This window comes from Capsella rubella, unplaced genomic scaffold (genome assembly GCF_000375325.1).
Source record: "Capsella rubella cultivar Monte Gargano unplaced genomic scaffold, Caprub1_0 scaffold_4, whole genome shotgun sequence".
NCBI lineage: Eukaryota > Viridiplantae > Streptophyta > Magnoliopsida > Brassicales > Brassicaceae > Capsella > Capsella rubella.
In genome coordinates, this window is record NW_006238920.1 from 7,695,984 (window position 1) to 7,720,843 (window position 24,860).

Here is a 24,860-nt window from a genome sequence, read left to right on the forward strand (position 1 = left end):
GAGAGAGAGTGAGCAAGAAAGTCTTCTCTTTCACACCTTTCGTTTTCTCGAACCTCTCTCTTTTTAAAGATGGTGGAGGAATCTTGGGTTTGACAACTCATTTAACCTCTCTCTCTTCTCTCTCTTTTTAAGCTTTCAAGCATCCAAGGGGAAGCTCCTGTTTTTCTTACTCTTACTTTTGCTTTCTCCTTTCGCTCTTCTTCTTCATTCTCTCTCTCTATTCCTCTTCTTCTTTAAAAACCTTGATTTGATCTTCTTATTAGGAATTGTTTTCTTTGGGGATGGGATTGGGTAAAGCTTGAAATTTGACTTCTTTTACATTTCTCTGAGTTAAGTTTTTGCTGTGGGAGGAAAGGGAAATTAGGGTTCTTGGGGGGGAAGACATGGAGGAGATAGAAGGAACGAACAGAGCAGCTGTAGAGAGTTGTCATAGAGTTCTTAATCTTTTGAATAGACCACAGCAGCAGCAGCAGCAAGATCATGTTGGGTTTGAGAGGAATTTGGTGTCTGAAACTAGAGAAGCTGTGCTTAGGTTCAAGAGAGTGTCTACTTTGTTAAGCACTAGTGTTGGTCATGCTAGGTTTAGAAGAGCTAAGAAACTTCCGACCCATGTGTCTCAAGGCATCTTACTTGATCCTTGTCACCAAAAAACCGACCAAAGAACCGAGCTTGCACCATCATCATCTTCTCAGAAACCACCGGTACTCCGGTCTGGTTTCCAGGAATTGAGCTTGAGTAGACCTTCAGATTCACTCACTTTAGGGACCAAGTCTTTCAGTTTGAACCCAAATGCAAAGGTTCCTCTCCTTCAGCTTAGCCAGCCAGTGGTGCCTTCTTCGAATTATCCCAATTTGTTTCCAGATAAACAAAAACAACAACAACAACATCAGCAGCTACAGCAGCAGCAGCAACAGCAGTTTCATGAACGGTTAAAAGCTCACCATCTTCATCAGCAGCAGCAGCTACAGAAACATCAAGCTGAGCTTATGCTTAGGAAGTGCAATGGTGGGATAAGTTTGAGTTTCGATAACTCCAGTTGTACCCCGACCATTTCATCAACTAGGTCCTTTGTTTCTTCACTTAGCATAGATGGTAGTGTCGCTAATGTAGAAGGAAAGAACTCCTTCCACTTGGTAGGAGTTCCTAGTTCGACGGATCAGAACTCACTACACTCTAAGAGAAAATGTCCCTTGAAAGGAGACGAACATGGAGGCTTAAAATGTGGGAGCACTAGCCGTTGCCACTGCTCTAAGAAAAGGTCAGATAAATATATTTTCTTTCTTTTTCTGCTTTTCATCACATAGACTCTCTTAACTTTAGAATATATTAATTGAGAATTGGGAAATTGACAGGAAACATCGGGTTAGGAGATCGATCAGAGTGCCTGCTATAAGTAACAAGGTTGCAGACATTCCTCCTGATGATTACTCTTGGCGAAAATATGGTCAGAAGCCCATCAAGGGATCTCCTTATCCAAGGTATACACTTCTTGATCATCCTTCCTGTTGATTGATGAACTCATGGTTGAGAAAAGAGAAAAACCAAATGAAGATTAATATACAAATGCAAAGGACCATTCTTGTATAGGAGTTTAAGGCTTTTGAGTAGTGATTAGCTGAGATAGATAGAGACAAGTATGAGAGTCTTCTTAAAGAAGTGTTGTGTTGGAATTTTTTGTGTGCAGGGGATATTACAAGTGCAGTAGCATGAGAGGTTGTCCAGCGAGGAAGCACGTAGAGAGATGTTTGGAAGATCCGGCAATGCTTATTGTTACTTATGAAGCAGAGCATAACCACCCGAAATTGCCATCTCAAGCTATAACAACTTAGACTCTATTCTATCTGTGGGCCAGCAAGAACTTTTCATGTATGGTCGATAGGTTTTAGCATTGCTCAATGTTGTGATATATGATCGGGGCAAGAGCTTTTAGTTGGGGTGGGATTTGATTGTGAGAGAGTTTGCTGCAATTGTTGGATTTGAGTTTAAAAGGGGGAGAGGGGTAAATGTTAGGATTTGTCAAGACTCTTTTTCTTTCTAAGTTTATTGCTCTTAATTAATGAATTAAAAGTATTTATTTTATGGCTATGTAATTTCATATCTTTTTAATGGCAAGTTCGGTTTCTATTATGTATGTATGTGGTTGGTGCTACTAGAATTTGGAGATTGTTGCAAAGTAACTTATAGGAAGAGGAGTTTAAATCTTAAGATATAATTTTGGAGAAAAAAAAAAGAAATTTGATTTCTGTTCTGAGTTTGTCTTGTCAGTGAGAAGTACAAGAAACATAATTAAATCCATGTGTTAGACATAATGAATAAAAAAACTCATTTCAACATCATATTAAGCTTCCATTTTAGGAATAGGCTACAAAGTACAAACATTAGATTGAACCGAAAAGGTTTTGAAATTTTCAAAAATGTTGGAACGATGATTTTAATTTTCAAAAATGTTATCAACGTTAGTATATAAGATTGTAGATATAGCTGGACGAAGATTTCGTTCCTACGAATTACTAGTACATTCTGATTTTAAAATTTAGCATTCAGCAAATACATTTAGCAGCAACTGTCATATTGATTTGGGCCTAGCAGCAATTAACATAACAGCTATTGATTTGTACATCTACATAGAATTTGTGAATCCTTGTTATTTATGAAATCAAAATACATTGATTTTGAAATAACATGTTTTATCCTTGGATTTGAATCCTTCTATTTTGGACTATTAAATCCTTTCAAATCTATTTAAAACATATTGCGGATTTTAAATTCCAAAAACAAATCATTAAACGAATAACATATGATTTTAACTAGTATTTATAAATCATACAACCAATGACACATGAATTTGATAGTTATTTTAAAATCAATGATTAAATAAAATATGATTTTTGGTTTGAATTTTTAAATCCATCAAAATCAATGATCCAATAACCCTCCCTTAAACTCCTACCAAAAAAAAATAACCCTCCCTTAAAGTTTATAGATAATATTCCAAGTTTAGAGAATTCTGATGGGGCCTTATGCTGATTGTTTGCTGGCCCATTAATGACTCTAAAATCCACCAGCTCTTTTCTCCTGACACAAGTAATAAAATATCTTACTCATCGTGTGTGTCTTCTTCTTCGTTTTCGAATTTGTTTGTGACTCTTTCTTTCCTTAAAGGATTAGGATCCGACTCACGATCACGTGTCGTGACAGCGACTTCATAAGGTTAGCTCCGAAAATTATATCCACACACCTAAAAAAAATCTGATTTTGATCAAATTTTTCATATTTGTTTCCTTTTTTGTAGCTTATGATTGTATCTTCAAATCTTTGTCTGTATTCGATTTGAAGTCGATGTAAGCTGCAATCTGATATTTTCATTGTTTTTCATGGTAGGGTAATAGCCAGTTGGATTCAGATTTTTTTTTGCCAAGTTGATTGCTTTCTAGTAGATTCTGGGTTTTGTTTTTGAAAATGACGTTCCTTTTTAAAAACCCAATTGTTATGATCTTCTTTAAACGCAAATCTTTAGTTGTGATCTCTGGGTTTTCACAAGTGAGTTTTGGTTTATTTCATCTATGTGCTTGTGGAAATGCCTCAATGAGTGAAGTTTTGATTTTTTTTAATGTTTTTGTTTTTGTCTTTGGTTATATAGATGTTGATGGTTTGTGGGTTTGTGAATGTCATAGGTAAAGGCAAGAGATTTTATGAGTGAAGATGGTTGCGGCGAAAGAGAACAAGTTTCTGACGGTGGCGCCTTTCGAGTGTGCGTGGAGTGATGATCTGAAGTTCCGGGAAGCGGGAAGAGGTTGCGTTGCGTTTGATGCGTTTGCTCACAATGATGTCACGGTGGTGTTCAGAGAGAATGTGGGGACTCAACACTACCATTATAAGAAAGATAATAGTCCTCATTACATTGTGATTATTGGTAGCAATAGGAACCGTAGGCTGAAGATTCAGGTAGATGGGAAATCTGTGGTCGATGAGGAAGCTTCTGATCTCTGTCGTTGTTCTTTGGAGTTTGAGAGTTACTGGATTAGTATCTATGATGGGTTGATTAGCATCGGTAAAGGTCGGTATCCGTTTCAGAACCTGGTGTTTAAGTGGCAAGACTCCAAGCCTAATTTAAATGTCCAGTATGTTGGTCTGAGCAGCTGGGATAAACATGTTGGGTATAGAAACGTGAGTGTGTTTCCCGTGACACACAACCATATCTTGCTGTGGAAGCAAGTGGATTGCTGTGAAGTTAAAGGATATGAGTCTGGTGACGAGAAGTTTGTGGAGGAAGGGACTGGTTATGATTATGAACAATGGGGACTTGCAAATTTTTTGGAGAGTTGGGAACTATCTGACACAATCTTTCTTGTTGGCGACGAGGAAATGGAGGTCCCTGCTCACAAGGTTATATTACAAGCGTCGGGTAATTTTCCTTTGAGATCATCAGATGGGGATTTCATTCAACTTCGTGGAGTTTCGTACCCGATTCTTCATGCACTTCTTCAATATATCTATACAGGGAGAACTCAGGTACCATTTCTTATATCCTCTTCTCTTAACGTATTTGTCCCTTTTGCCAGGTGAAATGCTTTGTTAGGAACCTTCTTTTTTAACTAAGCATGGAGATTCTTTATCTTCGTCATGATTTCCTTAAACATTTGTTTTTGATGTAGATTTTGGAATTAGAACTTGCTCCATTGCGGGATCTAAGCTCTAAGTTTGAAGTGATGCCATTGGTGAGACAATGTGAAGAAAGTATAGACCATTTAAAATTGAGCCAAATAGCTATTGATCCCTGCAGAAAAGTCAAACTCTCGTGTCCTATTTCTCACCCGTTATCTGGTTTTATGTTCCCAAGTGCTTTCCCTGTTGATGTGGGGAAGCTGGTAAAGTTGTACTCCACCGGCGAGTACAGTGACATAAAAATCTATCTCAGTGATCATAGTCTCACTTTCCAGTCTCACAAAGTCATTTTAAGTCTTTGGAGTGTCGCATTTGCAAAGGTGAGAATCACTTTTTGGGTAGCAGTTCTGATGTACATGAATATATTGATCCTCAATTTCTATTATTCTCAATGAACATCCAGATGTTTACAAATGGGATGAGTGAGAGCCATTCATCAACAATTTACTTAACCGATGTATCACCAGAAGCACTCAAGGCTATGATGAATTTCATGTATAGTGGAGAGTTGAACATGGAAGACACAGTGAATTTCGGCACCGAGTTGATCCATCTTCTCTTTCTATCTGACCGGTTTGGAGTTGTTCCACTTCATCAAGAATGCTGCAAAATGCTCTTGGAGTGCCTCTCAGAGGTAATATTTGTTTTCATGATCCTCTAGGGTAAATGATACGTCTCTGTGTCATTATCATGTTTCTCTTCTTTTCCAGCGCATCTGTTACAATATGGTTTCTGTATGATAGAGAGCTTAATGAGCCGTGAAGTGGGTTGCGGTTTCAAGCCTTCTGAAACTAAAAGAGAAAAAAAAAAACAAAGTGAATGCTTTGACCACATACAAAGTAAAAAAAAAATATTGATATTGTTCCATGTATATATTACATGCAGGGATGGCGTTCTCATTTTGGAAGAAGGTCATACAACAAGAATAATTCTTTTATGCGAGTTTATTGGGCGCAGAAGCAGAAAAATTTGGAAAATTTGTTGGGCCTTTTCTCAAGCTAACCTCTGAACTTTGTTGCAGGATTCTGTATGCTCAGTTCTCCAAGTGGTTTCGTCTATCTCCTCATGTAAAGTCGTTGAGGAGATGTGCAAGAGGAAGTTCTCCATGCACTTCGACTATTGTACCACTGCAAGTTTAGACTTTATCTTGTTAGATCAAACCGCCTTCAGTGATATTCTTGAGGTTTGTTTTCTCTTTCGCCATCCTACTTTTATTTGTAAGAACCTCTTAACCCACTTGGAGACTTGACCCCAAAAATCTGTTACATTTAGTGCTTGAGGGAATAAAGTGTTACTCACTGATCAGTGTTTATTATCGTGGAAATTGAATTTAGTACTATGGAATTGTAATGGACATCAGCAAAAGTGATGCATGACATCTCCTTTCGTTATGGCATGTAATAAACATTTCAGCCAGTATTAAATTCTGGAATTGCAGTCTGCAGATCTGACAGTGACATCTGAGGAAAAGATTCTTGATGCTGTTCTCATGTGGTGCATGAAAGCTGAGGAGTCGCATAGTTGGGATGTAATAGATGAGATGATGGACTGTTGTGACGCCAAAATTTTGTTCAAAGAAAGGCTTCACTCACTTGATGACTTGTTGCCTCATGTACGCTTCTCTTTGTTGCCATATGAGGTTCTTAAAAGGGTGAGTGGATCCTGAATGAACTTCATCATTGTATGTTAGAATGATTGTGCTGATGCTATCTTTGCTAAATGATCGCACAGTTAGAAAGCAGCAACCTAACCAAACAAATCCCAGTATTCAATCGTCTTGTAAGTTTTAAACATCTATCTCCAACTTCTTTAGCAGAATACTTAATGTGTTATTTCAAGACTGATTTTCTTTCCAAGCCCTCATTTATTTTGTCTTGTGTACAGGTGAAGGAGGCTGCTAGCTTCCAAACTTCCGGACTGACATGCCCAGGAAATGAACCGATGTAAGAATTACATAGTCATGTATCTTATGATTGTAAACGTCTCCAGGTTTATATTCCCACGTCGTTAATTAAAGCTTTTCATCTCTAGTTCAAGGTTCCAACATCGAAGATCGAGTTTCAAGGAGCTTCAGTACATACGTGATGGGGATAGTAATGGGGTGCTGCACTTTGTGGGTACATCTTATGGTAGTCATCAATGGGTCAACCCTGTTCTCGCAAAGGTTAATCTCATCGTTATCGTACTTTCTGAATTCATATTGTTGGAAATCTTTTATAAATATTTCCTTACTCTTTGAGTTCTTTATGTTTTCAGAAAATCATTATTACATCAAGCAGCCCCACCTCCAGATTCACTGATCCAAAGGCTTTGGCTTCAAAGACCTATGTGGTATGTTCCTCCCAGGTTTGCTCGTCTTATAGGACTAGAATTTGGTTTCAACTACAAAATTGACAAAGGATAAAATTAAATGCAGTGAAACTTCTTTCCTCTTGGATACAAGACCATCTGATTTTGTGTTTTTTTTTTTTGCATCAGGGTACTTCCTTTGCAGGGCCTAGGATGGAAGGCGGCCATATATCATCCTGGTGGATGGTCGACTTAGGTGAAGATCATCAGGTTTCCTCCATAACTTCTCTTTCTATCATATATTCTGTTTTCCTAAAGACACATTAGTCTAAAAGCTCCATAAACCATAACCCATGCTTTGAAGAATAAGAGAAAATGTATTCAAGGAAAACAGAAATAAGTTTTCGTCCTGAGGATATAACACTCTGAGGAATGTTGGATGCAGCTTATGTGCAACTACTACACCTTCAGACAAGACGGATCAAGAGCATTCACAAGGTCCTGGAAGTTTCAGGTATCTTATTTTTGCTGCAGTTATTTCATGTCCTCTTAAAGACAAGCAAGCTTCTTAAGAAAATTCTGTGGTGTTTTTGTCTTGATGGGTTTGAAGGGATCAATGGATGGGAAAACGTGGACAGACTTGAGAATCCATGAGGATGACCAAACAATGTGCAAGGTCGGGCAGTTTGCATCGTGGCCAATCACAGCAGCAAATGCGTTACTACCCTTTAGGTTTTTCAGGCTGGTTCTGACTGGTCCAACCACAGACACATCGACTCCTTGGAACTTTTGCATTTGCTACTTGGAGCTCTACGGTTATTTCCGTTGAAGCACTCTGCTGCAATGAGTGGCTTTTTGACTCTATACTACACGTTTTACTTTCCTTTCACTTACTTATCTTCTTCTTTTTACCTTTTGTTATTGTTCTAAAGGGATCATAGATTCCAATTAGATTGTTTTAGTTTTCTTCCAAGAGATTTTGGGGTTTTGTGACTGTTCAAAGAATCTCTTATCCAAACTGATCAAAACTGTATGAAAAGACATTCTCTTGTCAACAATCTGGATTGTATCCACGCATTGGAAAATTGATCAATAATAGACTAAATGTTTCTCTTGTCAACATTTTGATCATGATCACACTTCATATGCATATCATAGCTAGTAAACTCCACAGTCCCACAAGCAAGCAAAATAAGCATGTTCTTCTCCTTATTCCTCCATGTGTGAATAAATCAGTTTACATTCTTCAAACTAAATGAGTTTACAATCTTCTGTCATCGCAAATTGTTTAGTACTTACCACATTGCTTTATATATATATATATATTCTATCGGCTGATCCGGTCAGCCTCGGTAGAAACGCACCGAAATGCTTCAGAGTGGATTTTTCACCGAAAGACTACCACACCGTTTATCTCAAGTTTGAAATGCTTTCCGACTAATGCCAAAAGTAGTCATGCCTCTTGCATTTCTGACTATAAGATAAACTAACTGGATCTTTGCTCAATTGACAGACTTTCCACACAACAATAATTTTTCAAATTGCTTTATGTTCGGCCTATTGTCTCACAACCTCTAGTTATTGCTCATGTAAATTCAGCTTTTTTTTGCGATATAGAAATTGAGGAGATTATAGTAGCACAGTGAATGGGTTAGCTTGTGGATCCGCAATAAATTAAAGGTTTAGACGAAACAGAAGAACAACGAAAGATTAGAAAAGCCACAACAAGTAAAGCAAAATATATGGCGTACTTAAATTTACGTTTAGCTGAATTTCGTAATTCATAAGATTGATTTATGTTTGCTAATAATTAATATCATATACACTATACTATATTTTGATAACAAATCTCAAATACGTAACATGATTCCAGTTCATAATTATTTTGGTTGTCTTAGTTAAGACTCTCTTTAAAGAAAGACACATCACACATGCAACAAGTTGTGTGCCACCGCACACAAGAAGATGGTCATCTCTGGTCGGATTCAACAACATAATTTTCTACCTTAAAATCAATCACCCGATATTAACAAGTACTAGTTCGTTAAACTCCTTGATTAGTCTAGTTTCCAACTAATATAATCATCCATAAACTCACCACACGCATTTTCCTAAAACCAAAACCAAAATAAACCATAGTTTTGACCAACATTGCTTCATTCCCCATTTTCTCATCCTATACAAAACCATTTCAATCGCTTAAACATTTAAAATAAACCTTAGAGAATGATCTAAACAATTATAAAATAACATATATGTAGTTATTTCTTATTAAATATATCACACATTAAATAAATAATATATAGTTCAAAGAAATAAATGGAAACACATCTTTCCTCCAATTTCTTTAACCAATAGTAACAAAACTTATTATTTATATCCTATTTGTAAAACTAAAATTGATTAAGTATGTGACAAAAAAAATCAAGTTATTCAAAAAGTTTATTTAAGCTAGATAAAATATCTCATAATTAAGACAAGAATAATAATTGATTAAAATAGCTTAAAACAAAGTTATTTTAGCTAAATAACATTTACACCAACCAAAAAAAAAAAGTTATTAGCTAAACAGATTTACTAATGTTTACGATAAATTGTTGATGAGAGGAGGTTGAGATTAACGAAGGTAGCCTCCGTACGTGCGGCTCAATGTTCCACTATCCAATTCGTATGTTCTAAGAAATGAAATGTAACACATAATGTTTGGTGATAAACTTGAAAATTTCTCAATGACGAGGTATTAATTTATCTGATTTACGTACAATTTCGTAAATCATTTATAGTAATGGCATGTATTAAATTTTGATAGAATTACTGGTCGTGCACTATGAAATTAAGGGATGGTGATAAGTATTCAAAATAATCAAAAACTATATAAAGTATGTTTAACTGTTTGAGTTAAGATTCTTAGCATTTGTAGACAAGACAATACCAGAAAAATAAGAAAAAGAAATCACATTTACTAGCTCATTCATTAGTCATTTACTAAATCCGTAACGAATAATTAAAACTCATTGTTAAACTGCATGTTTGTTAAGTGTCATGTCATAACAGTGTAGACTACTCAAGATTAATATGGTTAGATCTTTAGTATCTTGAAACCAACATTAGCTTTCATTGGTGAGAATATGTAAACATGTAAACATGTAACTGATCTTTTTCAACCAGGCGAAACGTAAAACGTAACTGATGATATCTCTAAAAGTAAACACATTAGAACGCAATTAATAGTTTTGAATAAAAGATCAATTGGTAGGAATGTGTCTACATACACGTTTACTCTATAGCTAGAGATATATTTATGTTTTGTGTTTAAAGCCTTACCTTAAAGGGTTCGTATCTTCCTCAGCGGCTTAATTAGTTATGTGTATATATATGTTACCACCATACACTTTAAGCTCAATAATATATTGTGTTAGATTTGACTTGGAAAAATACTTCGATGTATATTGGGTTATCTAGTAATTATAAACTAGTATGGTTTTATTTTCAGTTATATATGATGATGAGGAAAGTTATTTTTAGAAAGATATTAACGTTTAATACTGTTCGTATAGTATATAAAAGTTGACTTTTCTAGTTAATATTGTTTTTGAATATTAAATTTTTTGAAAACTTCTATGAACATATCGAAGCATACATGCGTATGTCATTCACATATCTTTTTTTTTTCTTATATATTGAAGAAGTTGTATATAACATTTCACGGTAAAAATCATTGCACAATGCAAAAACTTTAAAACCGGTTTCACATATCAGTATTGATTTGTGATTATAGGTTTATACTTTATAATATGATTTCTTTTATGTTGAATCACACTTAGTTTCATGGCAACATATTTATTCGTTTTGATTTGAAGTGGGATGAACTTTGAATTGGAAATGTTTATTGATAGTTATGTGGGTTAGTCTTATATATTGATTTTTGTCTCCTTTCAACATATATGATGAGAGAAGAGGAGAAATGATTTATTTTAGTGAACATGTTTTTGAATTTAAAGAGTTTTAAGTTTTAACCTTTTACATACATCAAATTATCATAATATACATCAGCGCAGTGGACGACACATAATTTTTCTTGGTAAAGTTATTCTTTAAAACATTGGAAATTTTTAAACTATATAATATTTTAAATATAGAACTAAAATAATTATTTGTAAGATATATATTCATATCAATATGTTTAGCTGAATTTCATAATTCGAAAAAATGATCTAAGGTTGCTTAATGAATATCATATACTATTGATAACAAAGTTACATGAAAGCTTTTAGAAGCTAAGATGCATACATCATCATTAGAGCGAAACAACGCATATGCTTCACTACTTCCACATTAAAAAACAAAACTAATATCGCGAATCACTACAAGATGTAACGAATCTCGTATATGTAAAACGAGTTTAGTTCATAATTATTCGGTTGTCTTAGTTTAGGGCTTTCTTAAAGAGAGACACATCACACATGCAACAAGTTGTGTGGCACCACATCTTACTTTGGTCATCTTTGGTCTGATTCAACAACATAGTTTTCGACCTTAAACTCATCCGATTTTAAAAATTCTTGGTTCGTTACACTCCTTGATTAGTCTAGTTTCCAACGAACATAGCCATCCATAAATCCTCCACAAGAATTCCCCGAAAAAACAAAAACACCGTAATACTATCAAAACAAACCATAGTTTTGACCAACATTGCTTCATTCCCCATTTTCTCATCCTACACAAAACCATTTCAACCGCTTAAACATTCAAAAGAAACCTTAAAGAATTATCTACACAACGACCGAAACAAAATCGAAATCCGTCAAGTACATAAAAAGTTACGATAAAATCAATCGAAGCTAAAAGCACACCAAACAATACCCAAAAAAAGCACCTATCCACATCCATTAAACCCCTCCTCTCATCCTTACATTCGTAATCCTTATTCCTACACCGTCGATAGATTTAAATCCAACGGATCAAATTCAAACCTGAGTTGATACACCGATCCGAGTACTCACCATTTCAACCAATCAGAGAAGAGAGTTTACAAACTCTGTCTTCTTCATAACACATCTGACTATATATATATATAAACATCATTCTCTCTCGTCCTCCTCATCAGAATTCTCCGACGCATTACATTTCACAGCTTTCTCCGATCAATAGCTAGATTCAGTCGATAAGAGAAGATGTCAACAGAGGAAGAAAACGTCCCAACGACGGTTGAATCAGGAGCTGCTGAAACGGCGGTGAAATCTCCGGAGAAGAAACCGGCGAAAGGTGGTAAATCAAAGAAGAAGACGACGACGACTAAAGAAGCTAAAACAACGGCGGCGGCGAAGAAGCCTGTGAAAGCTGCTGCTACAACGAAGAAGAAGTCTTCTTCATCATCTCACCCTACCTATGAAGAGGTCTCTCTTCAAGATTCGATCTCATCTTTTTGAATTTTTTTCTCCTCAATTTCACAATTTCCAGATTCATAATTCCGAGATTTGGTTTTCTGATGAATTGAATCTGATGCAGATGATTAAAGACGCAATCGTAACGTTGAAGGAGAGAACTGGATCTAGTCAATACGCGATTCAGAAGTTCATAGAGGAGAAGCATAAGTCTCTTCCTCCTACTTTTAGGAAGCTTTTGCTTGTTAACCTCAAAAGACTTGTTGCTTCTGGCAAATTGGTTAAGGTCAAAGCATCTTTCAAGATCCCTTCTGCTAAATCCGCCGCCGCTACAACTAAACCGGCAGCCTCTGCTCCGGTTAAGAAGAAGGCAACAACTGTAGCTAAACCTAAGGGCAAGGCTGCTGCTGCTGCTCCTGTTAAAGCTAAGGCAACTACTAAGAAGCCTGCAGCTAAGGTTGCTGCTAAGCCTAAGGTTGCAGCAAAGGCTAAGGTTGTTGCTAAACCTAAGTCCAAGTCTGTTGCTGCTGTTTCCAAGACTAAAGCTGTTGCTGCTAAGCCTAAGGCTAAGGAGAGACCAGCTAAAGCTTCTAGGACTTCGACTAGAACATCTCCTGGGAAGAAAGCTGTGGCTGTGACTAAGAAGCCTGTGGCTGTCACTAAGAAGGCTCCGGCTAAGAGTGTCAAGGCCAAGACTGTGAAGTCTCCTGCGAAAAGGGTTTCGACTAGGAAGGCTAAGAAGTGAGGGAGATGGGTTTAGGATAGTTTGGGTTTGGGGGGGAGATTGAATACATGGTTGGTGGTAGCTTCTATAGGGTAGTCTTGTATAATTGAATCATCCTTGAAGGAGCTTGCTTTCCAAAGTTTTTTTTTTTTTTTTTACTTTCTTGTTTCTTGGTTTCCTGTTGAAACTGTTTTTCTTTTGTAATTTTTGGTTTGTTTGAATTTTAAGTTTTAATCAATAGCTATAGATGTGATGGTTTCTTCAATCTTTACTTCTTCAGAAACTATTAAAAGAAGCCTTTAGATTTCAAGCTGTGGTCTTCTCATGGTTTTTGTAGAGATATGCTTCTGTTTGGTGAGAGTGTTTCGTCTAGTTCCTTGCGTTAATTGGTTCTTGAATGATTCTTATTGTAATGTATCAATGTGTCTATCGAGATTTGTTTAATGTGGTTGTTTCATTGCCAATGAGAAAATGCAGATAAGATGTTGTAGTTTCTCTTAAGAACAAGCTTGGTCAAGTTAAAGGTGAGTTTTCCTCTGAATCATGTCATACATTTGCTTCCTCGAACATCTCTTACATTCAGTGTTTTTTGAATGGTTTGATATTGCTACTGTAATTGTATATTGGGTTGTGCGTTTAGTTTTCCGACATAAGTAAATACCAAGTGGTTCTGACATCCACTCTTGTTTGATGTTTTTGGACTTTAGGAGTTACATAAACGAATGACATACCGGGAAAAAATAGCTAAGAGATCTTCTTTGTTCTCTATCTTCCTCTCTCACCTTGGTGTTTCTTGGAGATACTGTTTGAATCTTTCGACTTTCTGAATTGAGTATTTGAGCTCCTGTTGAATGTTGAACCTGGAAGGAGAAAGAACAATGTCTTTCCATATTGATCCAGCTTCACATGCAGGATTTGGCCTACTGTATAGCTCGTAAATGGAATCCGCATTCTCGTTTAACCTCCCTACATTCTTCAAACAATCTATCTCCTCTGGATCCACTAGCAAAGTCTTTTCCTTTTCTTTCCATCCTATCAGCTGCACAAACCACATTGTTCACCATGTATACTCCCTTTCATTACTTGAAAAAACATTTCAGGCTTTTTACGCATCTTATAGGAGGAAGAGTAGAACTGTAGAAGAAACTCAGGTCTAACCTTTGGAGAACCTTCAAGAGCGTTGGTGCAGTAAAGTCTAGCATTGTCAACTATGTTGCAATAGGTAAGAAATGCATCCGCAAACCTCTTGTGAGATCTCAGCTGAGATCTCACTCTAACTGCTCTTCTACACATTATTGCTCTCCTGCATATTTATAATAACCATATATGTTACGAACACACATTCAAAGTATATTCCGAAGTGCACTTGGAACATTCTCACCTAATGCCTCGAATCACTGCTAAATATGCATCGCACACAACTCCAACTAACTCTATCCTGTATGGCTTTCTCTCCCGTCCATCTTCTTGCAGCTGTTGTCTTTCGCCTATGCGTTCCCAGTAGTTCTCTATGACTTCTCCATCCTCACCAACCTTGTAGCCAGCTCCCATTCTGTAACGATGGCGATGCACATTCCTTGCCATGGTTATGGTCTGAACCACAAATGGTACCCAGGAGAGTGTTCCGTCCATTATCACATCTCGCCCTTCATTGAGAGCTGTAACGAGCAGTGATGATGCTGCATCTGTTGATGATTGGTGAACCTGTTTTAATGCCATTTCACCGTCAAAGTTTCGCAAATATCTTCTTGGATACTGTCATATTGAGTATAAAAAAGGAAACAAAATGCTTATAGTATATGATTCTATCTATGTGTGTCCTGAGTATATGATAGAGAAATTGAAGAATATGTTCTTTGCTACTTTACTTATGTACATTTCCATATCTGGAAGACTTGATTTGTTTCCTTGCACATTTTGTCCCACCGCAGGTTCTTACTTAAAAGGATTCTTATTGCACCTATAAATAAACAAAGAACCTTACGAATTCAGCAGTCTTGATCATATCAACATGGCCTCTGGAGCTTAAAGCTCTGTATATCACATCAGATTCTTTGAAAGCATCTGCTTCGATCACCACAGCATCAGCTCCTGCCCAAAACGGTCTGATCCAAAGCACACAAGTAAGTACAGGTCAATGAATAAGAAACACTGATAAATGATAAGTATCTTGATGTAGATTTGAATCATTACTTACTCTTTGAGAATGTCTTTAAGCACAGTGCTCTTTCCAGCACCCATACCACCACCCATAAGGAGTAAAACCGGGCTTCTGTCCTTGTGTGCAACTGGAGCCATAACTTCTGTACACTCTGAATCATCAACAGATGCGATCCCCATTGCTTTCATTTCCTCTACCAATGTGTTAAAGACTCTTGCCACTTTTAGATTTTTAGTCACCCTCTCAAACCTCTGTTCCCTATATACCAACCAAGGAACAACCACACTTAGGAAAATTCACTAAAAGATAACACAATCCGAATTGATTTTATTTTTATTTTTCTGACCCACCTCGTAGCTGCCATGACAATATGCTTGAGCTTCTTCTTAGGCTCTACATCGGCGCTTAGTATCTAAAACAAATCCATGAAATGTTTTTGGTATATGATCAATTATGATGTTAACAAAGAAAGGATACTAAAAGATTTTTGATTTTGTTTCTCTGCAGTAACCTGACTAATCATGAGATCTGCATGGCTCCAGTGGTAAGCAAAATAACTGAGAATACATCTCTCAAACTCCTCAACGATCTTGATAAAGAGAGAATCAGCATCAGGCTCTTCAGAGAAAAAGCTGTAAATGTCTTCCTCGCAGCTACCTGATTTCCTTATGTACTCATTGGCTAATTTGCAGAGATGAGGACATTCTCTTCTGTCCTTGAATCCCATCTGCCGCACTGCAAAAGAAACAACAAGGAAAAATTTCTTATAATGCATCACAAACTATGATCATGGAAATATCAAAAGAGGATATGTAGATTGATATTTACCGACGTAGTGAGAGAATCTCTCAAGCTTCTCATGGCCTTTGTTTTTGTGAGACAATCTGAGACGAGGGATGATCTTGGAGTGACGTAGCTTCCTTAGACGGTAGTGCAGTGCAAGGGCTAAGAGAAAGCCAATGGATGAGATTACCAAGATCTGTGTGAAGGTGGACGTGTTGTTGTTGCTGTTAAGCTCTGGAACACACATTTTGATTTGGGATTCATCAAGAGACATGGGATTAAGATTGATAGAACTCTTAGATTGGGGTGCCCTTTCTTGAGTTTGTTTTCTGTTATGAGACAATGTATCTGCTTACACCACGTATGCTGTACTAAAATAGCTTTGAGTCCTATTACTCCGGAACTTTCTTACTTTGCTTTTTGTCATTTGACCATTTTGGTTTTATAGACAAAAATCTCAATCCCCATGTATGTTATATATTATTCTGGCAAAAATAAAATGAATCTATTTTAGCTAAGGCTATATAACATAAGAGGATAACTGTTGTAATAAAAAAACAAAACATAAGAGGATAACAGTTTCGAAGATGTTTAGTTGAATCTCCTAAGAAGACACCGTCATTGCATATATGAAAATCTCACATATTGGAAAAATAAGTAAAGAGAAAGACTTCCTTTAAAGAATGTTCTAAACCTAAGTAAAGAGAAAACTAAATTCATATCACTGACGAAGTAAAGGATCTAAATAGAGGTTTTTTTATATAGGTGCTGTGCAAGTTGTTCTGAAATGGCCAGCCTGATTACACCGGCTACATCGAACCACCCGCTTTTGACGTCCACGGTCCTCTCCTTGACTTCTCCTCTTCCTTGGCCGTGGCTGTTGTCTTAACACCCTCGGTGGTCTTATCACAATCTCTTCACCATCCCCACCACTTTCTCTGTCAGGTTCTGTTGTTTTCCACATGGCTTTGTCTAAAATTGGATGTATGGTTTCTGCGTAAGTTCGCCGGTAATTTGCCACAGTGAAGTAACTCTCTGTGAACCGCCATACATTCTGTCTGCAAAAGAGGAGGGCTGCAACTGCATGGCTACAAGGCAAACCGTATAACTCCCATCCACGGCACAAACAAGAACGGCATCTAATATCCACTATATATTTTGCTTCGCTGGTCATGACCTCGAATTGTGCTTCATTTGCTTTGTGAACTTGGTACAATTGAGATTCTTCCATAGCCTCAAGGACATATCTCTCAGCAGATGGAACTAGCATACTAGACCATTGCAGGCTTGTTTCACGGCGTTCATTGAACAAAGTCATCAACTGGCGACGAATGCTCTCCATCATTTGGATTATAGGAAGACCTGAGGCATCTTGAATCCAACTATGAAGTGACTCGGTTAAATTTGCAGTCAGATGTCCAAACCTTGTTCCTTCAAAGCAGTATGTGGCCCACAGACTGGGTTGGACGTTACGGATCCACAAGGCAGCTTCTGGAGATACCTGGTCGATCTCGTTGATTTTTCCTTCAAATTCATAGTCGGTGAGACATTTTGCTGCTTCCCAAATAAGGTACACAAGATTGGGGTCGTTGAACTTACTACGAAAGCTTTCTGTGAGAGAATGGACACACAAGCCATGAAAGGCCGTTGGAAAATTAGTATCGACTCCATCCAGAATAGATTGATCTCTACTAGACAAAATTGTCAGCTTTGGCATGTTTTCAGAATTAAGTTCAAGCAGTTGACGCAACTCTGAGAGGAACCACTGCCAGTTACTATCATTATCTTCACTAATAACAGCAAAAGCCAAAGGAAACACCGCGCCGTCTCCATCGAATCCAGTGGCAAGAAGCAATGTCCCTAGATATTTGCTCTTTAAAACAGTCTTGTCCAATCCAATGAGAGGTCGGCAAGCATTAAGAAAACCACTGATTGATGCTTGAAATGAAATAAACAATTGTTGAAAGCTCCCATCAACCGGGCTTCCATAAACCACAGCGATGCTCCCAGGATTTGTTCTTCTAATTTGATCACAATATCGAGGAAGAAGGCGATAATCTTCTTCAAATGACCCGCGGACCGCAGCCATTATACGTTCTTTTCCCCTCCATGCTTGCTTGTATGATAGTGTAATTCCATGGACTTGATGAATTTCCTCCAGTATCTCCTTAGGTTTGCAATGAGGATTTATTTTCAGCCTTTCTTTCACAGCCTCAGCAACCCACTGAACTGAAGCTTGATGGTGACCAAGGTGTGAAATACCACCACATGTGTGACTCCCATGTATAGTCCTTATTGTAAAGGTTGGTACACCAGGAAGCCTGGCACAGTGTATTCTCCAAGGGCAACCCTCACTAGTGCACTTTGCAGTGAAACGAGTTTTGTCAGATTTAACAGTTTGCATCTCAAAGCGTAAAGCAATTGCTGCATCTCTCAGTGCTCTCCTACACGCAAGGACATCCGAAAATTCCATACCAACGACCAAATTGTGCTCAGGGGCAGTTTGCAGAGACCGGCACTGAAGGATAGGAGGAGCCAACTCTAGCTGCTGAGAAAGGCTTATGTCCAGGCCAGGTATGGGATCCCTATTCATGCAATGACCCACCGCCAACTGTAAATTATCATTGAGATTCTGAGAAACTATTAACGCTAGTTTATCATTCTCTGAAGTTTCTGAGTCATCATTATCAGGAAAGGAGAGTTCAAAAGCATGGTCATAGCTTTCATTTTGGTTATCCTGAGAATCAACCTCATCTTTTTCTTCTAGACGTTGTTCTTCATGTGTTTCTTCACTGTGAGCCCTTGAGTTTTGAAGAGCCAGTGTATGTTCCTGGTTGTGGCTCCAACCCTCATTTTGCTCACGGGAAGCACCTATCTGCAGGCTGGTCTCATGTACCGGTTCCAACGCAAAATTGTAGTCATTGGTAGTAAACAATTCACTGTTCTGTCGATCTTCAATAATTTGCTCCTGCCTAAACGAGATATCATGGTTCCCTGCCATCATCAGCTCGTGATTTGTCATTTCATCACGTTAACAAAATATGGGCCAAGTAAAATGTAGACAAAAATCTGTTCCAGGCTATTAACTTAACTCGTCCTGTCTTTTAAACGACCTGAAAACGAGAACGCAACATATGAATGAACAGAAGACCTTGCCCGAATTGAGAATAACAAACAGTTCCACAGATTTAAAACACATAGGAAGAAGTTCACAAATCAGTAGTATCCACATAAACCTGTAACAAATAAAGGAGCTACGATTCAACCAATTTAGGTTTACCACACTATCCTGTTAGTAAAACAAATACTAGCGAGAGGTTACGAACAGACAAAAACGAAGCTTCCACTGATCTCCTTATTCAATGTGCCATAACTACATTAAACACTTAAAGCTTCATTCACACATATGGAAAATCCAAATCAGGGACCATATGAGAGAGTTAAGGATACGAGCACCCAACAATCAAAGAAACGATTTTTACTTCAAATAATTTTAGCCAAAATCTTAACAACAACTACCATCTCTGAAACTGAGAGTTCACAAATTGCGAGAAGAAGAAACACGAAACACCTTTAAGCAAATTCAACAAACCCAATTCGAAAGTTGACAAATTGATCAGAAAAACACAGATAAAACAGAGAATCATGTACCCGTAAATCAAAAGCTTCTGAACAATTCACATCCAAATTCAACAGAGAAGATTCAAAGGAGATTAGAAATCGAAAACTCACTGAAATCAAAAGGGTACGGAAGCAGAAGCAGAAAACAGAGAAGGGATTAGGCAGTTTCAAAGGTGAGGAAATTGGCGGGTAAGGAAGAGAAGAGGAGGTTGAAGACGAAAATCTGAAGAAAGGAGAAGGGCAAAGATGGCCGACGAGCAACTTTTTAATTCATGAGGTGAGATGAGACGAAAAGGGCACCTTATTGATTCTTCACACTTTTAGGTTTCACGAGGGTACTTTCGTCATTTAATTTTTTTATTACCTTTTTGATTTTTTACTTTTTGGGTAATTTTGAAAACTAGCCTATTTTTTTAAAGTTTTATTTTGAAAAGTAATCTTTTCTCACTTAAATAAAATAAAAAAGTCTTTTTATATTAATAAAATTTTAATTTATCCTGATTTAGAGAAAAAATTCTATATTTAAGAAACCAAAAGTAATTTCAAAATTAAGAGAAGAAAATACTTTATTAAACTCAAAATAAATATTAATTTTCATTAGAAAATAAAATCTCTTAAGATAAAGATGGTTTATCATTTTTCTATTAAAATTTTCAAAATAATATCTAAAAATATTATATATTTTATTTTTCATTTGAATATTTATCATACTTATATAAAAAATCGACATTGCAAAACTAAGTCTACTTCTATGAAAAAATCTTAATTTTTGTTTTTTTTTTCTTTTTTGAGACTTTTTATATATGTATGTGAGTCAATCAAAATTTTCTTTTCACCTATATTTTTTACAAATCATTTGTAAAAAAGAATTATGATTAAATGTTTTTAGAATAATTAGATATATAACAATTTGTAAAAATAGAAAAGTTATCTGTAATTAAAACTCGATTTTTGTGATGTTTTGGTTATTACTCCATTTTCCGGTGTGATGTTTTGCTAACATATATATATATAGTTGTGAATTTTAAAAACCATTATTTGCATACTAATGTTTTGCAGTTGCAAGCTGCTATAAATGCACTTAGGGATGATATAGACATAGACTCATGGATTAATAACCCGAGGCGAGCTCGAGCCCCCGAAAGACCTGCCTGCAAAGTATCCGAACCCGTGGAGACCGAGGGTAAGCCATTTGGGCTTCAGCTCGGCATACAAGTACCCGAATAATTAATTTTTTCTGTTTTCAGTACTTTTTCTTATTTTCTTGGTATTTTTCGTACTATTTATTATAAAATTATGTGCTGAATGACTAAGTAAACCTGCATGTAGTCTGATTGATATTTGTATTTTCAAATGATTTCGCAAAACAACATTCTCTGTTTTCTCAAACCTTAATTAGACTTCTTTCGTGGTGTCAAGCATGGCTATTAACAAGAACGAATCAAGATTGATGCCAGCGTCAGTGAAATGCCAGATGAACGATTGCTCAAGAACACAAGACTTCTATAGGCAAATATCCAGTAGCTAGAGAAGGTTGATTCAAGCCCAATATATATGTATAATTATATTGCTTACAAAATAGCATGAGTCATGGTTCATTCAAGAGAGAGTAGTGGAGATCATGCGTGGGTTGTAATAAAATGGACAGTGTTTTGCTGACTGATTTGTCTTGTATATAAAACCATATTAGTTTTTTCACGAGGGCAGTTCAACAGAAAATTATTTAATTGACAAGAAAATATTTAGATATACTATTTCCTCATGTGTTGAAATACCTGAAAAATAATTATTTACAATGACCAAGGACAAAAGATTATATTATACTGACCAAAAAAGCTTCCTTTGATCCCGTCGCTGCTCTGTTATATATGTCTAAGAGTATACACATCAGGCGAAGAAACAAGAGAAAAAGAAGAAGATAGCAATATAAAGATGACCTCTCACTCTCATGTATGATTCCTCTTCTTCTTAGTTATAGACCAAATGTTTTGAGTCTATCTCTAAATCATCAATTTTGTTGACAGATCTTGGTGGAAGAGAAATTTAGTGCTAGAATCTTGACATTAAACAGACCCGCGCAGCTGAATGTTCTGTCTTTGGACATGGTATTGAATCTTTCACTTGTCCTGTTCCTTCTTCGTCCCTTTTTCGTGCATTAGTAACATATTGGCATGAATCTATCTTCTTTAGATGACTAGGTTACTGAAACTGTTCCTTGCATATGAGGAGGACCCTAGTGTGAAACTTGTCATCCTTAAGGGTCAAGGAAGAGCCTTTTGTGCTGGTGGCGACGTTAAACCTACTGTTCGTAACATCGTAGAAGGTGCTAATTTCATAACCATCTTTTTTTTCTTCACTTTAATTTTGCTTACTTTCACACTCTTTCTCTAATATTTTACGTGGAATTAGGCAAATGGAGACTCTCGGCTGATATATTCGCTGAGGAATACATGCTCAACTATGTTATGGCCACATTTAGCAAAATTCAGGTCTCAACATGCACTGCACACTCTAATTTTAGTGAATTACTTTAAACTATATATATAATAAGCTTATTGATTCGTTTTTTTAACTTCTAGGTTTCAATTTTGAATGGTATCGTCATGGGAGGCGGAGCTGGTCTCTCCATCCATGGTCGGTTTCGTATTGCAACTGAGAACACGGTACGTATTATATTTACTTGAACATGTACCCATAGATGGATGACAAATAGAGATCTCTCTTTCTCTCTAATATGGTGATTATTGTTCCCATATCTTTTGAGTCTCCAAGGTTTTTGCAATGCCTGAGACAGCTCTAGGGCTCTTCCCTGATGTAGGCGCCTCCCACTTCTTGTCAAGGCTCCCTGGATTTTTTGGTAACAAAACTCATTTGTTTTTGCCTTATAAATTTCTTAGTCCATTTAAAAAAAAAAAAATTAACTCTATCATTATGTTATTTTACTATATTCAAAGACTATAATAAATAAAATATTTAGCAAAAAAAAAATATAAATATTTGTTTTAGTTACAATTACATCACTTAAGTTTTAAATATAAAATGACAATTTTAAGAAAATTAATCAATATTATACCACATATCACATAATCTTTGAAGATAGAATATAGTGGCGTGGATCATGACGAACATAGATGCATCACCATAAATATATTATACCTAAAATGCCGCGTGTTTCTGTGTCAGCTTTGAAAGACGACAATTAATTACCACTTTCTATTTTTAATTGCAATCTTCTTTTGTTTTCTTTGTCAAAGTTAATTTTAATTACAGTTACGACGCATAGCATATGTTTTACTAGTTTATTTTGTTAGCATATTCTAATTACAGTTACGACGCATAGCATATGTTTTACTAATTGTAGAGAAAAAGACATCATATGAAACAATTAATAATTGCTAAAGTTACTAAAAGCCTCTCATCCTTACCTTGTCTTCTTGTTTAGGAGAGTATGTTGGCCTCACAGGAGCTAGGTTAGATGGTGCTGAAATGCTTGCTTGTGGTCTTGCAACTCATTTTGTGCCTTCAACGGTATAAATTTCCTTTGCTTACGTCTTTATTTCTCATCGCAGGCATGATAGTAAGTTAGTAACTTACAACATGCTATAAAGGAAGATGATATAGATATTTTTGTTCTTTGGGAACTATTGGACTATAAGAGCTAGCATGGTGCTGTAAAACTAATAGTAATTAGGATACTTCTTTTCACAGAGGTTGACCGCATTAGAAGCAGATCTTTGGAGAGTTGATTCAAATGATCCAAACTTTGTCTCAAAAATTCTCGATGCATACGCTCAGCATCCGAACCTTAAACAGCATAGCGCTTACTACAGGCAAGTGTATATGATTTTGATTATTTTTTGCTCTTTCTATATTTGTACTTGTTATGTCATGTACCATGTCAACATCGTAAAAACATTGAAGTTATGTGCTAAAACTTTTTCTCTGTTATATACTGACATTGAGTACGTTGCATGTTTTACAAACTTCAACCTTTTATTAGCGTCAGATTTTAATTTAGTTTGTGCCAAGTATATATTTCTTATATTTCCGTTTATTTTCTTACGCAGGTTACATGTTATTGATAGGTGTTTCTCTAAAAGAACAGTCGAAGATATTATATCTGCACTTGTAAGTTTGTCATTAATAAATATATGATATACTGATTTAACATCCTAGCTAGTTTATCTTTGACAATGCACTCTACCATGGTTTTGTGTTGGTTAGGAGAGAGAGCTTACTCGGCCCACTCAGGAACCAAATGATTGGATCTCAACAACCATTCGTGCATTAAAGAAGGCTTCACCATCAAGCCTTAAAATCTCTCTTAGATCGGTTAGTTCCATAATTTTGTCACACGCAATGATGGGTAAGAGCTAATTTTGTGTATAAATTTTCAGATAAGAGAAGGAAGATTGCAAGGTGTGGGACAATGTCTTATTCGTGAGTATAGAATAGTGTGTAATGTGATGAAGGGAGATATAAGCAATGACTTCGTGGAGGTTTTGTTTCGGCTTTTCTGACTGTATCTCTTCATCCTGGAACTGTCCGTGTTGTAGACTTAAATAACAATAAACGTGTCTTTATTTATGCAGGGGTGCAGAGCCATATTGGTAGACAAAGATAGGAACCCAAAGGTTTGACAAATCTCTCCATTCAGTATTTGTTTTTTTGTTAAACCATATGTTTGGCCATAATATAACTGTTCCAAAGAGGTTTTGAGCCCGGGACATAAAAGAACCAATCCCCTTGTTCCGGCACTAGGATCACAATTCCTTTGTTTCCATTTAGTATATGTTGTTGTATCATATTTTTGAATATAAAGTTGTATTGTTGAAAATTTTAGTGGGAGCCAAGAAGACTAGAGGACATGAAGGATAGCATGGTAGATCAGTACTTTGAACGAGTGGATGAAGAAGAAGGATGGGAGGATATTAAGTTTCCGCCAAGGAAAAATTTCCATGCTTCAGGAATCATAGCTAAGCTGTGAAGTGGAGAAAAAGGATCCATGAGACAACCTTTCGTCGTCAGAACAAAACAGAGCAATAAGACCATATGTGTTGTTTCATTTGTTCGAAAGTGTTCTTTCGCTTGTTCATCTTAATAATCCATCCAAATAATGTATATACATCTGATTGTTGCTTGTTTTATATTTGGTTATCCATCTAGATGCTCCATATAAATGCAGCTTTGTTTTCTTGTTCTGTTTATATATGTATATATACTAGGATTTATC

General features: G+C 36.4%; 6 protein-coding genes across 9 annotated transcripts; 4 read left to right on the forward strand and 2 right to left on the reverse strand.

Annotated features, from left to right (window-relative positions):
* On the forward strand, positions 1-2,129 carry LOC17888484 (probable WRKY transcription factor 21). Its single transcript, XM_006294345.2, has 3 exons — positions 1-1,258; positions 1,353-1,478; positions 1,685-2,129. Exons 1-3 carry the CDS (start codon positions 384-386, stop codon positions 1,827-1,829), a joined length of 1,146 nt encoding a protein of 381 aa, XP_006294407.1. The 5' UTR covers positions 1-383; the 3' UTR covers positions 1,830-2,129.
* Positions 2,130-3,111: 982 nt separating this feature from the next.
* LOC17890386 (BTB/POZ domain-containing protein At2g30600) lies at positions 3,112-8,074 on the forward strand. Of its 4 annotated transcripts, none has more exons than XM_006293633.2 (13): positions 3,112-3,210; positions 3,675-4,512; positions 4,656-4,985; positions 5,069-5,299; positions 5,687-5,848; positions 6,104-6,316; positions 6,397-6,444; positions 6,550-6,608; positions 6,697-6,829; positions 6,922-6,996; positions 7,144-7,224; positions 7,400-7,468; positions 7,565-8,074. In XM_006293633.2, exons 2-13 carry the CDS (start codon positions 3,703-3,705, stop codon positions 7,781-7,783), a joined length of 2,430 nt encoding a protein of 809 aa, XP_006293695.1. In that variant the 5' UTR covers positions 3,112-3,210; positions 3,675-3,702; the 3' UTR covers positions 7,784-8,074. The 4 variants fall into 4 exon arrangements, with proteins under 4 accessions (XP_006293695.1, XP_023639582.1, XP_023639583.1 ...); XM_023783814.1 differs by lacking the exon at positions 3,112-3,210 and adding an exon at positions 3,263-3,341; XM_023783815.1 differs by lacking the exon at positions 3,112-3,210 and adding an exon at positions 3,293-3,377.
* A 3,978-nt stretch (positions 8,075-12,052) lies between these two features.
* Positions 12,053-13,329, forward strand: LOC17890173 (histone H1.2). Its single transcript, XM_023783582.1, has 2 exons — positions 12,053-12,350; positions 12,463-13,329. Exons 1-2 carry the CDS (start codon positions 12,129-12,131, stop codon positions 13,081-13,083), a joined length of 843 nt encoding a protein of 280 aa, XP_023639350.1. The 5' UTR covers positions 12,053-12,128; the 3' UTR covers positions 13,084-13,329.
* Positions 13,330-13,769: 440 nt separating this feature from the next.
* LOC17888010 lies at positions 13,770-19,876 on the reverse strand. The gene is made up of 9 exons (XM_006295581.2): positions 19,739-19,876; positions 16,052-16,491; positions 15,735-15,958; positions 15,574-15,635; positions 15,260-15,481; positions 15,047-15,167; positions 14,444-14,766; positions 14,221-14,365; positions 13,770-14,101 (listed from the first exon to the last, which is right to left on the reverse strand). The coding sequence occupies exons 2-9, from the start codon at positions 16,278-16,280 to the stop codon at positions 13,841-13,843; spliced, it is 1,587 nt and encodes a 528-aa protein (XP_006295643.1). The 5' UTR covers positions 16,281-16,491; positions 19,739-19,876; the 3' UTR covers positions 13,770-13,840.
* On the reverse strand, positions 16,537-19,743 carry LOC17890049. Its single transcript, XM_023783581.1, has 2 exons — positions 19,658-19,743; positions 16,537-19,119 (listed from the first exon to the last, which is right to left on the reverse strand). The coding sequence occupies exon 2, from the start codon at positions 19,026-19,028 to the stop codon at positions 16,764-16,766; it is 2,265 nt and encodes a 754-aa protein (XP_023639349.1). The 5' UTR covers positions 19,029-19,119; positions 19,658-19,743; the 3' UTR covers positions 16,537-16,763.
* A 1,683-nt stretch (positions 19,877-21,559) lies between the features above and the next one.
* Positions 21,560-24,806, forward strand: LOC17890443 (probable 3-hydroxyisobutyryl-CoA hydrolase 3). Its single transcript, XM_023784614.1, has 13 exons — positions 21,560-21,577; positions 21,652-21,732; positions 21,818-21,950; positions 22,037-22,116; positions 22,207-22,290; positions 22,400-22,484; positions 23,070-23,155; positions 23,336-23,457; positions 23,695-23,755; positions 23,852-23,959; positions 24,025-24,126; positions 24,220-24,261; positions 24,471-24,806. Exons 1-13 carry the CDS (start codon positions 21,560-21,562, stop codon positions 24,612-24,614), a joined length of 1,146 nt encoding a protein of 381 aa, XP_023640382.1. The 3' UTR covers positions 24,615-24,806.
* The last annotated feature ends 54 nt before the right edge of the window (positions 24,807-24,860 follow it).